The 14,223-nt window shown below is 43.9% G+C and overlaps 1 protein-coding gene across 3 annotated transcripts in view; it reads right to left on the bottom strand.

Moving 5' to 3' along the window:
• The window catches only part of LOC131126429 (phosphatidylinositol-binding clathrin assembly protein), a 47,949-nt gene extending 34,809 nt beyond the window's left edge, over nt 1-13,140 (bottom strand). For all 3 annotated transcript variants that reach the window (XM_058068952.2, XM_058068954.2, XM_058068956.2), the window contains exons 1-2: nt 12,147-13,140; nt 1,900-2,042 (exon numbers count right to left, since the gene is read on the bottom strand). In XM_058068952.2, coding sequence (XP_057924935.1) covers nt 1,900-2,042; nt 12,147-12,276 — 273 coding nt within the window. In that variant the 5' untranslated portion in view covers nt 12,277-13,140. The remainder of the gene's footprint in view (nt 1-1,899; nt 2,043-12,146) is intronic.
• Nucleotides 13,141-14,223: the final 1,083 nt, after the last annotated feature.

The following is a 14,223-nucleotide window of genomic DNA, read 5'->3' as shown; positions in this document are numbered from 1 at the left end:
ATGAATTCTAAGCATTTTACTGCAGCTTTTGGCAACAGAAATATGGACATCAGCGTTTCCACTACTTAATAAAAGCTGGCACACCTTAAAAATGAGGGTTTTTGTAATATATTGCATGAATGGCTGTATATGCTGTATAGATACATATATAGATTATTATTTACAAGCATATTGACCAACACAATTTGAATATTTAAAATACAATAAAAACTCGACGGCGGTCGATTGGTTAGCGTGCAGACCTCAACAGCTAGGAGACCAGGGTTCAATCCCACGCTCGGCCCTCTCTGTGTGGAGTTTGCATGTTTTCCCCGTGCATGCGTGGGTTTTCTCCGGGGACTCCGGTTTCCTCCCACATTCCAAAAACATGCTAGGTTGATTGGCAACTCCAAATTGTCCATAGGTATGAATGTGAGTATGAATGGTCGTTTGTCTATATGTTCCCTGTGATTGGCTGGCGACCAGTCTAGGGTTTACCCCGCCTCTCGCCTGAAGACAGCTGGGATAGGCTCCAGCACCCCCGGAACCCTTGTGAGGAAAAAGCGGTAGAAAATGAATGAATGAATAAAAATGTTTCACTGCGCTTTATTTTGATAAGCTTGCATCGGAATTGCCTTTGTTCCTTGCTGACACTTGTGCATGTGTGACCAGATATGCGACACGTCTTGTGTTGATGTTCACTTTATGTTATATTATTGGGAGAAAGAACAATGGCCCGTAAAATGTGTGGTCATTTGGCGGCAGCTCATCACATGCCAAGCCTTATATCTCATTCATCTTTCTGCCATTTTTGTTAACACATATGGCCCGGGTGGTGGCATCTAGCTAGCTCGGAGCTAAACGTTCATACAATACCTCAATCATCACCGCAACTGCATTCATTATAATACTTATACTTACTTGGAAACAATAGATGTGTTAACATCAGATATTGTTAACAGAAATACATGTGTGTAGAGCTTTGGACAGTAATGCTACCACAGAGGTCTCTCACAGGTAGCTCACCAGCTGAAGTTGAGTAGTACACCAAAAAATATTTGCTTCACCTTTTAGTATTTTTAGCAGGGATGTTCCAATCAGGATTTAATGCTGCCGATACTGATCCCGATAATTGATGAGTGAAATCAGCTCATACCAATACGGATCACATACATGCAGTGTAAATGTTTAAATGTACTACTGGCTTTTTTCTTGTGAGAGATACTTTTACAAAATGAAAATGGCCAAGTGCTACTCATTTTGGTAACATTTATTTTCATACCTTATTTCAAGCCAAACAAAGCCAATATGCTTGTTTTACCAGAACATCAAGAACATGCTGGCATCCTCATCCCCATATTCTGCCCACACTTGCACACTGCCTGACGGAGGATCACTTCGGGATGGGGCGGACCTGATCGGCTGAGGGCATCTCCGCTTTAAAGCATGTATTGGCGGATAACAATACAGCTAAAAAAATTGCAGATGCAGCAAAGACACGACACAGTGGCGACAGTCTGCCCTGTCATGCAGGCCACCACCACAGCTTCAAAAAATCCGAAGAGAACAAAGAGCAAAGGTTTAAGACGATTGACTCAAAAATATTTGTTTAACCATGGTTAGGTGTTATGATGATGTTAAAGGGGAACTGCGCTTTTTGGGGATCATTCACAATCCTTATGTGAAACATGAACACACATTTTGTTCCCTTTCACCCTAATACTTACCAAGTGGTGATTGTAATACGGATAACAACATGAATTAATAATAAGATGTGCAAGTATGTTTGTATTTATGAGTGTGTGGGTGAGACGGATTTGAGTAATAAAGCAACACATTGATATAGCCACTACAGAAGGGCCCTGGAGCGTCTTTACATGTGTATGTGTATGTGTGTGAGTGTGTGTGTGTATGTCCCACCTCGTTGCCATACATCATGATGTGGTGTGTGGTGATAAGGGCTTTAAAGACCACCACCCAGCTGGAGTTGGCCGTACGTTCAAAGAGCGTGTCGGCCAGCTGGGGAATGTTCACGTTCATCTCATTGGTGCAGTGGATCAAATCTGCAACACAACAAAGAGGTGATGAGGAAAAAAGGTTCAACAGCATTAGCAAAACTGCTTTTGATACAAAGAGAGGTTTCACACGAGAGGTGCTTTGAGGACATACAAAACATGGCATGTCAGCAGAATTAATGAATAGAGCGTGGACAGGTACCAATTTCCTCCTTTTCCTCTGACTTTCCCAGCATCCTGTCTGCTCTGCGGAAATATATCGGCACAGCCTCAACACTCCCTCATTTATTGCACATGGAGGACAAACCAGTGTTGCTGTGAGGGAGCAACAGAAACAGACGCTAGTCATTTCTTTGCTGATGTGCTTCTTGGCGTCTGGTCACAAAGAAAGTGGAAAAGTGTCAGCCTGCATTACCCTTTATGACCAGCAGGTGCTGGGGCAGCACGTGCAAGTGCATTAAAAATCTAAATAAAATGGGTCTGCTTTATTCTATTCCTCTGCCTTCCATGCTCCTCAGGCACCTCCCCTCCTCGTCCTTTTGTTCTTCACCACAGGACATGATGAGCTGCCGGCTGTCGCACCTGGTAACTACGGAAACAGCTTCTCATTAGGCAACCGGAGGACGGCGGCGGGGAGAGTCCCGTCGGGACACTTCATCATCATAATCGCGCATGTGCGTGAGCGTGTGCTCATTCAGCAAAGACCGTCCTCCCAATAGCCTTCACTCACTTAACACATAATCACTCCGACTGCATCGTATAACATGAGAATCTCTCCCACCCGCCTTGGTGGGCTGTTTAGCCAATACAAATGATACTGGAATAGCACAAAGGCACACTGCAGCACAGACTCATTTATGTGTTTCAAAGACAACCTGAATTACACAAGCATGAATTGCAGTGACTTTGTGGGTTTAAATGCCACAATTCAGAAAGAAAAGTACAGTGATTCAAGCTTTTCACATGCATAGTGGCGCATAGCTGCTCATGCTTTGCATGCTATTATTAAAAGTGACCATTAACCCTGCATGATGAACCGTGTTGTGTTTTGTTTGGCCTCCCGCTGGTGCCAAATGCCTTCATGCTTCAGTTTGCTGGCGATCGTGCACAAATAATGGCTTGATATTGGACACAGATCTTGATGCAAACGTGTGCGCAATAGCGACTGGGGGCTTTCTTAATGAATTATTGGTTGCAGTCCTCTTCTGCATTCAATCAGCCTCTCTCTTCCAGTTTAACCCCTGCAGCCGTTCCCTTGCTTTTGCTCCTCCGTCTGTCGTCTTTTTTTACTGAGCTCATGTGTTTTCATTAAGTCTGAAGCGGTGTGAGAACCGAGAGCTGGTCTGATTAGGTCTGCAGGGATGCCCGTGCACAAGTGTGATCATGTAAAGAGGGTCCATGTGCCGACTTAATCAGGCCGAGTGGAAAGCATTTGATGCCACTGATCGCACCGGAGGAATAGAGAGGGAAATGGGCAAGCAAGTGTGTGGTAAACAAAGAAGAACATTATGGACATAATGGTGGAAAACAGAGAAAGAGGTAAAAATAAATAAAATAAATAAGCTTCCTTTTCTCTCCTGACCCCCACTTCTCATTTGACATGGTGGACAGCACAAACAGCTCTGAGGTTGGACAATTATTCTAATCACGAGTGGAAAAATACATGAGACTGACACGCGCACATCCACATAAACTGACTGTGTACATGTGATCTCATTCTTGACAGTCACCTACTGTGGTGCTCCCTGAACTGAGGACCATTGTTATCGCTCATCTTTGGCCTCAGTGGCCTTTGATTGAGCCACAATAGACCGGAGACTTCCTGGCACCAAGGGACCACGAGTGTGTGTGTGTGTTAGATGGTCAGACTTGCTTTGAACATTCACAAACTGTTTGAGAGTTAAAGGGGACCTATTATGCTCATTTGTCGGCCCTTTGTATAGAGTTGTGGACTTCTAAAGAGCAGCTACACACGATAACCAGGACATCAAGCTATCTAGATCTTCCGGAATCTGCACCGATTCAGCTGTATTTCTTTGGATTTTGTGCTTCCTGTGCAAATGGTCTGTTTTAATGTATTCCATCCACAGCCCGCCTCCAAGCACGCCCACTCTGCTGTGGGTGGTCACATTCCAGAGGCCTTAGAAGGACTTCCGGTTTATGCCACTAGCTGTGAACGGTATATATGTATCTTTTTAAAATGTCAGCTTTTAACATACAGCCATATGTGTTAGATTCCGAATCTGATCTGGAAGTAGAGACTGGACAGTCCAAAGTTTCTCAAGAAAAGAGGTTACTTTAAGACATCGCTCTGTGTTAAGTAGCTTTAGCATTTTAGCTAAAGCTACATCGGTAACGTCTAATGTGACAACTACTAATTGTGGTGGGAAACGACTGTTCGCAACCCCGCTTCCTTTATGCACACTCTATAATGCAACACAGTCCTAACACAGTTAGGACACAGATAAATTGTTACTTGCTTGCTCCTCTTCCACATGACCAAGTAACGTAGGAAAGGCTTGGGCTTCAGCAAGTTTGTCGGCTAATCCAGCTGCATAGTGGCTCATGTTCACAAAACAGTCCAGTGTGAAACGCAGTAGACAGATTAAAATGTATTGCTTTTGCTGGTAGGGAATCAGGAACTCCAACCACTTGTGCCTGATGGTGGCCTCTTTAGGAATTGGAAACAAATGTGACTTTCCCGTACGAGCCATTGCTAGCCACGTAAACAGAGGAGCAGAGCTTGGGGGCGGGGAGAGAGCTCATCTGGCTTACAGCCACGCCCATATAAGGAAGTCCACTCCTCTGGCAGTTTCCAACATCTTTCGAAACTAAGCGTTTTGAGCCATCCCAAACTTATTTCAGGGCTCCCTTCCAAATGTGCAACCTCATTATCTGAAACTTTGACATTGTTTAACACGAGAATACAACATTCTAACTATATTTATAGGTCAGAAAAGTGGAAAAGCATGATTGGTCTACTTTGAGAGCAAGCAGGCCATCAGGAGGATGAAGCAGTGGAAGAAGAAGAGACCACCAGCTGCCCTCTTCCATCATTTTCATCATTTTCATCATTTTTTTATTCACTTGCTTGCAGACATGCAAAAACAAGCACAAAATTATCTTGTGTTTTTCATGCAGCACACACAACTTTTCCTGCCACTCACACACATCGGAATGCATAGTGACTATGTGAAAGACATCCAACACACACAAGGAGTTGTTTATCTTTGAACCCAGTCACTCTCCATGGCTCTGTGCAGCAAATCATGGTCTGCTTGTTTGCATAGTTTTGTTTTAACTGATCTAGAATAAAAGTTGCAAGAGACAGTCTTCATCAAAAGGCTGTCCAAAAGTCTTCCAGGTCATGTTGGTCATCCAGGTCCATGGGATGATAACGCCACTTGAAAAAAATGCTAAGTAACAGGAGATACAGCAGTGGTGCCCATCTGCTAAAAATTAACACCTGGCTCTGTGCGCACCTTGTCTGGCACCTCATAACCATCTCTTGTGCAGATGAGTGAAGGATGGGTTTTCCCCATCCGGGAGGGAAAAAAGTGCAAAGAACGGAAAGGGACCTCTTTGAATCTTAAAAAGCACCACTGCAGTTTCATACTGCAGACAGCTTCTAAAACTGTGGGAGCCAGATTTTCTGTTGCACCCAATTGGTACCATCATCACTCTTAGAAAAAACACATTCCTTTCAGTGGAAAAGAGACTGTATCATGGGAGACAGGTAGAAGGGAAGAGGTGGGGTGAGGTCTATTGAATTGACAGGATGGCAGAGAGGAAAGGGTGCCACCAGAAGTTTGACTATTAATAGAGTAGTTTGGGCGCTGTAGCTTTAATTCCACCCTGGGGGGCTTGAAGAAAAGCAACATCTCTCTTTGAGTTACACAGAAATAAACACAGACTCCCTCTCCGACTGCATGAGGGGATTCGGGGGGGGGGGGGGTTCTCCGTACTGGGCGTGCATCTGCAAATGAGCAACGTTGGCGTGGCAGAGTGCGTCACTCAGACGCACATAGGTAGAGTTAAAAAAACAAGCGGTTCAACCGGGCCAAGGGCTCCCGAGAGACCATGGTTATAAATAAACCTCCCACATCAGAAGGGGCCGGGAACAAAAGCACTGAATGTTCTCAACCACACAGTGAGACCCTATTTTATTTACTTAAAAGGTCGCATGCAATGTAGTTTGGTGCTTGGAGTGTTCTTATTGTATGTAACTTTAGTCTTAATCACAATGCTAATGCTTCCAGTTAACTGAAACCACCACGCAATTATACATTGAGCAACAAGCCTTGTTTCTGGCTAAACTGAGTCTAAACTGGGCCTATCTTTGCTCTGCAGCCAGGGAGGGGCAACCCTGCTCTGTTTGGATAGCATTAGACTCATCTCACATTGATAGCGGGCTATCAGGGCTGCCATCGATGTGCAAGGGATAGACCATTCGGCCATGTTTTAACAGGCATTAGTGGGCAGAAGTGAATACGTCCTGATGCATGTGCAGTGACATGACAGAGTAGAAACATGAACAATCCTACAGCAAATTATTGTAGCCTTAAGTAAGTGTGCCTGTTTGAGCAATTTAGGAGTTTCAGCATAGTGGGGTGTGCTAATCTGCAGAGTTTGCAACCCATGACAAAAAGCAGAAGTGTTTCTACTACTACACCACCACGTACATTTCCCATGGTGTTCTAACCCAAGGTATTTCCGCATTTTTCAAGTACAAATTCATGACATACAAGACCTTTTCAAGACATCTAAAAACGGGTAAAAAACCACAGCACACATTTTGTCCTCACAGTGGTACACAATTTAGAGTGCCAATGAGCGCATTGGTTGTTAATATTGGAGGTGTCAAGTATGTGTAAACTGTGCAAGGCCGCATACCTGTGAGTAGGCCCATCACAATAGAAACATTTTGCTGGAAGATAATTGTCCTAAAAATTATTGTTGACTGTCAATATTAGCGACATTTTTTGAGACCATTATTTCATTAATTATATGGCAAAATAATGAGTATATCCTATCAAAAACAATAAACTTTAACTTCTCAAGAGTATTTAACAATGTAACTGGAATGTCAAGAGCTTATAAATACATTAAACATCATAATACATTTAAACAAACAAAAAACAAATAAATAAGTACACAAACAAAAAAAACAATTGTACTGAAAGGTCGCATTTCTTTTGCAATGTAGCGAGCGAGACACTGTCTGCAAGCACGCACCATTTTGCTCTGTTTTGTTTTTACACTGACTGTCGGGACGAAGGCTCTGCTGTACCTCCACACTGGGGGCTTTCCACTTAGAATTCATGGCTTTTGTGCCTTCATTCATATTAGTGTTTGCTTGCTAACTGCTAGCAGTCTGTCTGTTTATCCACTCACTAGTAGCCCCAACTCCACAATCTAGGAGACAAAGAGGCCGACATTTCACCTTGAACCAATGTGCACAGACACATGCAGAGTGAGCCATCCAACTTTTATCATTCCATTAATCGATTTATCGACAGCCCTACTTTTTTAAAAAAGTTGATTTGGTGCAATGGGATGTTAACTGCTGAGCCTCGTTTACACTTAACCTACCAGTGAGTACATTGGTTGCTAATATGGTAGGTGTCGAGTATGTGTAAACTGTGCAGGGCTGCGCACCAGTGTGCAAAGAAAATGTTGAAATGTTAAAAATTTGAGGCACGCCTAATTGCCACTGCAATGTAAAGGCAAAATGCCTGCAAGTGTAAAAGCCGCTTTAGACATGCAAACTGTTTAAACAAAAAGGAGTCTTGCGTTTTGGGCCTGCAGTTGCCTAGACTGTTGCCTGTCTGCATGAGGATGTTTTTGGTTTGAAACGGTAAAGTATTTTAGCGTTTCTGCCTTTCATCTCCATTGTAATGGCATTCTGGATGGTGAAACCATTTTTTTTTAACTGCTTACAGAGTGAAAAAAATCTGATACCACCACCTTGTCATTGCCATGTGGACAAGCAAGACACTACTTTCTGAAAACAATGTCACCGCCCTGTCAGTGTTGTGACCAGAAAAGACTAGTTGTGTACGTCCCAAAAAGCTTACGTAATGAGTCCCTGTTGACATTCTCCTGATATTTTTTTGTCTTATCCTCCAAAGTCACTCCCAGAAGTAATAAGTAATCATCATCAGTCTAGACAAGCTGGACAAACAGAAGACAATGGACCTTAAGCTGTCTATGTCTGTTTACAGCGCCACATGTAGGTGAGCCTTGTATATACCGTCATTATCACCCAGTGATCCACCATGCGAATGTAACTATTTACTGATCCGATACTGTGGGAACGCTTTTTTTTTTTTTTTTTTTTTTTACAGCCCACCAAAATAAAAAACAACAATCCACAATTCCTCAGTGGACAGAGCCTGAGTTACTACAGCAAACACCTTAGAACTTAAAAAAACAAAACAATAAATGGCAAATAGCACCAGCTGAACCAGCTGAAAAATTGCTTTGTTTGCCCATGATGTCACAAACTTCGCTAAATGGCTTACTTAACTCCTCCCGGTCACTCAACCAATCACATTACAGGCTACCTGTGTATCTCTCTGCAACAACCATACTTCCTCTAGTAGACTTTTGAGCCCAAGTTCTTGCTATGAACCCATATCTACTTCACTATTCCCCAAAGCGACACTGTGACAAATATTTTAGACAAGGTGATTGTATCAATTTTTTTTTTTTTTACCATTTTGGCTTCTTTATGGTTTCTGCTATGTCCCTCTCGCCAATGACAAACGTGGGCTCTGTGAGCGGCGACAACTTAATTGACTTGTGGCTTCCTGTTGTTTCAGGCCAGCGATTGTAGTTGAGGGGTCAGGAGGAATGTTCTGACTGGAGCTGGTTGATGCACTGCAACAGTCAAACTGCTGCATACGGCCGTCGTAACATCCCAACTCTCCTTAGCTCATTTGTAAACAAGCACGCCATCGATGGTGTGGGACTTCTGACTGCAAACATTCAGTGATGAGGGAAAATAAACATCGAGCTTCAACACATCAAAATTATCAACCACATAAAATGCCAGCATTGTTACGATATCCGGGACTTCTTCCTATTGCTGTGTTGTTCCAACACTGCAAAAACTGTTTACCAGAGACTATCCGAGAGCTAAAGCGATTTTTTGCATTTGCATTTTTGTCACGCAATGTATTACTCTTTATTTTGAGAAGCCAAACATTTTACTTAAGTAACCCAGATACTGTAACTGACCAGAACTACATTTCTAATCACTGAAATCCAACCAGAACTTGGCTCACGGGACCAAGCGTGGGGAAAGTCACAAAAGTCAAAATCCAAACTATGTCTATAATGCCACCCTTTAAAAAAATTCCAGACATTCTAAAACAATTTAAGATATTTTAAGGTCTTGAAAACCAAAAGACAGATTTTTTTTTTAGACCCACAAGGACCCTGTAACCTTTACATACACACACACACACACACACACACACACACACACACACAATGTAAAGTGGAAATGGCCATGCTCTGTAATAGGGGTCATCAACCCGTCAATCTTTAGGACTTAACCGGTTGATGGCTGTTGTAAATTCCCTAATTATACGTCTATATTTCCAGTATGACGGCATGGTTCAGGGTGGACTTCATGTTTTTATACCAGACACCTTAAAGGGCAGCGAAGGGTCCGTTTTGGGATCATTGTCACATTCAGGCAGCTGTTGTTGAAATGCACGTATGTTTACATCAATCTGTGTTTGTGATAAATGATAAGACAATGCATCACACATTATATCAAGGTCTACATAATCAAGCCCAACAAACGTTGTATTGTGCGTGGATCCCTGACCAAAGGGGCTGTGTGGCTGAAATGCTTCAGCAACATTGTGTCCAAACTGTTACAATTGCAAATTAATGAGGAAAAGTAAATACATTATCACATCAATGCCTTCCCTTACAGGAAAGTGACCGACACACATGCATTATGACCACTGAACACGCCTGAATGCCTCACCGCTCTGCAGGCACACACCCAGCTCAGTCCCCACATCCAGAGGAGCCAGCACACAAGGCAAGATATGAAAAAGCTGAAATGTTGACACCAACAACCAATAATAACACAAAAATTTGGGGGAAGGGGAGATCCAGGGATCTTGGGCTTAAAAACACATAGGGACCATTGCTCTATAAAATAAACAATCCCATGTCCTGTTTGAGCCTCTGAAAAGCCCTGAGGGAACTGGGGCTGAAGTTAAGTTCTGGGCCAATTATGGTCCTGCTCATGATGAAATGTAACCATATTGAAAAGGGTTGCAGTCTGAAATGCTTACTTCAAGATATTCCATCAAGTTTGGTGATAGGTGGGTGACTGACTGACGATCCCTCATTAAATCTCTTCTGTAGCGTCAACCAGAGTACTGTACATGATCTCAAGGCAACACACTATGGCCACAGGAGCATTTTAGTTCCAAGAACTCCAGTTACCAAGTTTGTGGCCATTCGATGGAAAAGAGACTCTTGCCTTTGTCAACAAGCCGCATCGGTGTGAGTTCACTGTGCCGCTTAAGACCATTTAACAGCAGCCGGCTGCCTGCGTTGCTGCCATGACAACAGAGTGCTGGAAGAAGGGAAACCAGACTTGACTTTAAATGTCACAACTCTTCTGTAACCGCTGCAAGATGGCAAAAAAAAAACAGCGTGAAACAACCATTTAGCTGCTCCTCAAAGAAAGGACCCAGTCCACAATCTCATAAGAGTCACCCTGGAAACTGCTCCCTGGAGAGCATCCAGACGACACACACATTATTCCAGACGTTCAAAAAATCAGCCCTCATTGATTTTTATGACAATCATTTCCATAGAGTGCCGTAGTCGTGATGGTGCAGTGGCCTTGTGCACACTGCCCACACAGAAGCAAGGGTTAATTGAGGCGGACAGTCCAAATGGTGACGCTAAGTGGCTTTCAAATTGTACTTATTTTCGCAAGTGATGCATGAATGTCACACTTAGTGCTGCCGATGTTGAAAGGCCTCTGGCCGGGATGCAAATACGCCACTGAGATCATTCCCAGCTTGCTGTCAGACGGACTTTGAGCCGGGGGGGGAGAAAATGTGCATGTTTTCATCCGTGAATAGGATGCAGCCACTACACAAACATAGCCAGGTTTCTTTTTTTCCCACCTCAAGTGTCAAACGCAACCAGCTGCAGCCTCTGCATCATCACGGAGCGAAGGGGAACTTCAGTGGGAGACTCTGAGCAAACTTCTTGCTTTCATTTCCTCTCACCACATCTGACTTTTCAGGAAAACCACATCCTGACACTGGTTCCCTAACTGCTCTAGTTACGCGATAGCTTCCTCCCGGGGGTGCCACCTTCTGAGCTCTGCAGAGCTACGGCGTTCGGACGAGGTCAAACAGTGGCGTCACACTGTGCTGGATGTGTTATCACCACCACTGTGGAACCCGAGCTCCGTTCCTAATAAACAAACAGCATCCACATGAGGATTTGGTGCTTAACTGCACCCACAACCCTAATGGAATGATGACCTTAACATGCCTTTTATTGGCACCAATCAGCCCATTGCTCTTCACTCTGCCACTGCTTGCTGACACGCAGGTTGTCGCACTCACAGAGGAATCAATAATGCCCAATTATTAAGCTCGACGTGGCGTATCGGCTGCAAAGGTCAGGACAGGTTCACGATGAATAGGCCAAGGTGATATGAAACACTACAATGTTACAGTATGTTCATTCATTCACTAACCCTTATGTTCAAGGGGTCTACAGGATGTTAACAAGCTTCAATAAAGAGGCTGACTAGAACAGTGACACACTGTGGTTCCTGCAAGGCAAACTGTCAAGACAAATAAATGCCTTTTCACAAATTGACTTTCTTCAGGCTTCTGATTGGCTGAAAGGCCTCAATGCCTCAAGGCTAGAAGGTAGACTACCACCTGTTGCTTTGACAACCTGTAAATGGCTATTTTCATGTCCACAGCGTGTCTGTGGAGTAGGAACCAGTATTCCCTCCTCTGATTGGTCAACAGTGTTTCTATTATCCGGTTCAGAAGTGGTGGATGGAAAGTAAGGTACCCGTTTCCTTGATTCAGATGGAAAAATGATTTGGAAGACAAACATTAAAAACAGACAAGGTGAACTCACAGTCAAGGTGCTTCTTCTTGGGTCCACTGACTTCATGCGTGGTAGCCTTGCACACCGCCTTGCTGATCGCAGAGCCGGTCATGCTGTGCTGAGCTGCCGCGATCCGATCGGTAATCGATTGGCCAGACATGGCTTCTCTGATATTTGTCCCCCCTCAAAAACAAAAAAAAAACCCCAATGGGATCAATGGGTCGACTCCCAGTGGAGGACGGAGGGACAAGTCAATGCGTCTTCACTGTCAAATGGACGTAAAGGGCGTCTTTCTTTCAGGCGTGCGTGGGAACACCTGTGCAGATGAATCTGTCTAATCTATCACTAACTATTCTCAGCTAGTCACTGTTAGCTCATGCTTCCGCTGCAATCCTCGACCCAAAATAGAGTCCCGCTGCGGGTTTTGTTCACATCGGAAATAACTTTGTGCTCACAAATAAACATACTTGTCCGCTATGTCGCTTGGATAATCTCTTTTAAGAATGAACAAGGACACCTCAAGGCTAAATCCAACAACCAAAGTTCCTCCTTCTTCTTCCACGTCAACTTGTTAGCTCCTTAGCTCCTGCTGCTCATAAAAGTGGCAGTGAACTCTTCCATAGAGCGTAAAAAGTCACCCACAACAGTCAAGGACATTGTTGGAACTTTGAGGTTTTTTTTATATATTCAAAAATCACCCCAGCGGTGACAGGTGTCGTCTCTTTGGGTGCGAGGGTTCTCGAAGGGGCGGAGGAGGGTGTTAGCCGAAAAAAAAGGCTAGCGGGGTTAGCTGGAGAGAAAAAGCTGCCGGTGAGATGAAGTTAAAATAAATGGCAACCACCTCCGCCTGCCCTCTTGTTCACTCGGCTCCGTCCTCTCGCTGCCACCTCCCAGGTTATTGGCGACTTTATAAATGGTCAGTGGTCCATATGCTGCGTGTAAAGTCCGGGCAGCGGCTTTATTCTGAGACGAAGCCTGGATGTCTGTTGGCTGGCTGAGGCTCCGCCGGACAAAATGGCAGCGTAAAAAAATCAGCTGATCTCACAACTGAGACGCATTCAATGGACGAAGCTTGGGCTGGGAATTTCTAGCTTTCAATATCTAGTAACGTTAGCTTTAAGTACAGCGGCCGACCTGCAAATTATTGATCGCTTCTCTGAGGCTGCTTTTGTGTATGTGTGCATTCGCCATGACATGAACATGAATACCAACAACCATGAGTGACAGCCATGGACGGCAATGATTTTTTCCAGACTGAATGACCTTTTTTATGCAGTTTAATTTAAATGTAGTTTTTTTTTGTAAAATGTATTCTTTCAAACTAATTCGGTTAAATATCGTAGCAAGTTGCGGTGTTCTTTTTTTTTTGTTTCAAAAAAAATAATTTGGAGGGCATTGCACACTCTTTTTAGTTGTGGCTCGAAACGAAAGTAGGGTTTGCCTTTTTCCCAACTGCACTTAAACTCACACCAGCACCACGGTGGACACAAGCTGAGTGCATCGTGCATATTTCAGCAGCGATTTTATGTTTTTTTTGCACGTCATTGCGTCACGGAGATGTTTTTAACACTATTACATTTCCGCGCTGACATCATTGCCGGTACTCTATTACATCAACATTTTGTGACGGCGGCAAGACTTGACTCCTCAGACGCTCCGTGTCCTGGTTTGACTCCGGTCTAAATGGAACACGGTGTGCTGAAGTAGTCGTGGAACCCCCCCTCCAACACATACACACACACACACGGCAATGCTGCACAGTGCACAGCCTCTATAGTAACCGTCACACAAAGGATGTGAAGGATGTGAATAATGAACAGATGCCATTCATCATGAAATGTTGCAGGTTTGCATGAGTCATTACGTGTGCTGCACATGTTGACCTCCAGTGACCTATCACCTCCAAATGATCTTTTCCCATTTTATGTAAAGCCTTGCATATGCATCAGAACACTGAATTTGATGATGATTAGCGTGTATGTCCCTACTGCAATCAAACAGCCTTTTTCTTCATCTCCATCCCTGCAATTAAGCGATACCACCCCGGTTGAAGTGTGGGGACAAAGCAGCTGGCTGAAGCCGACTGTCAGTCACTCTGATGTAGTCT

The sequence above is a fragment of the Doryrhamphus excisus genome, linkage group LG2 (genome assembly GCF_037039965.1).
Source record: "Doryrhamphus excisus strain RoL-2023G ecotype Guam linkage group LG2, RoL_Dexc_Guam_v1.1, whole genome shotgun sequence".
NCBI lineage: Eukaryota > Metazoa > Chordata > Actinopteri > Syngnathiformes > Syngnathidae > Doryrhamphus > Doryrhamphus excisus.
Note: the sequence above shows the minus strand (reverse complement) of the source record. Positions and strands in the feature narration are given on the sequence as shown.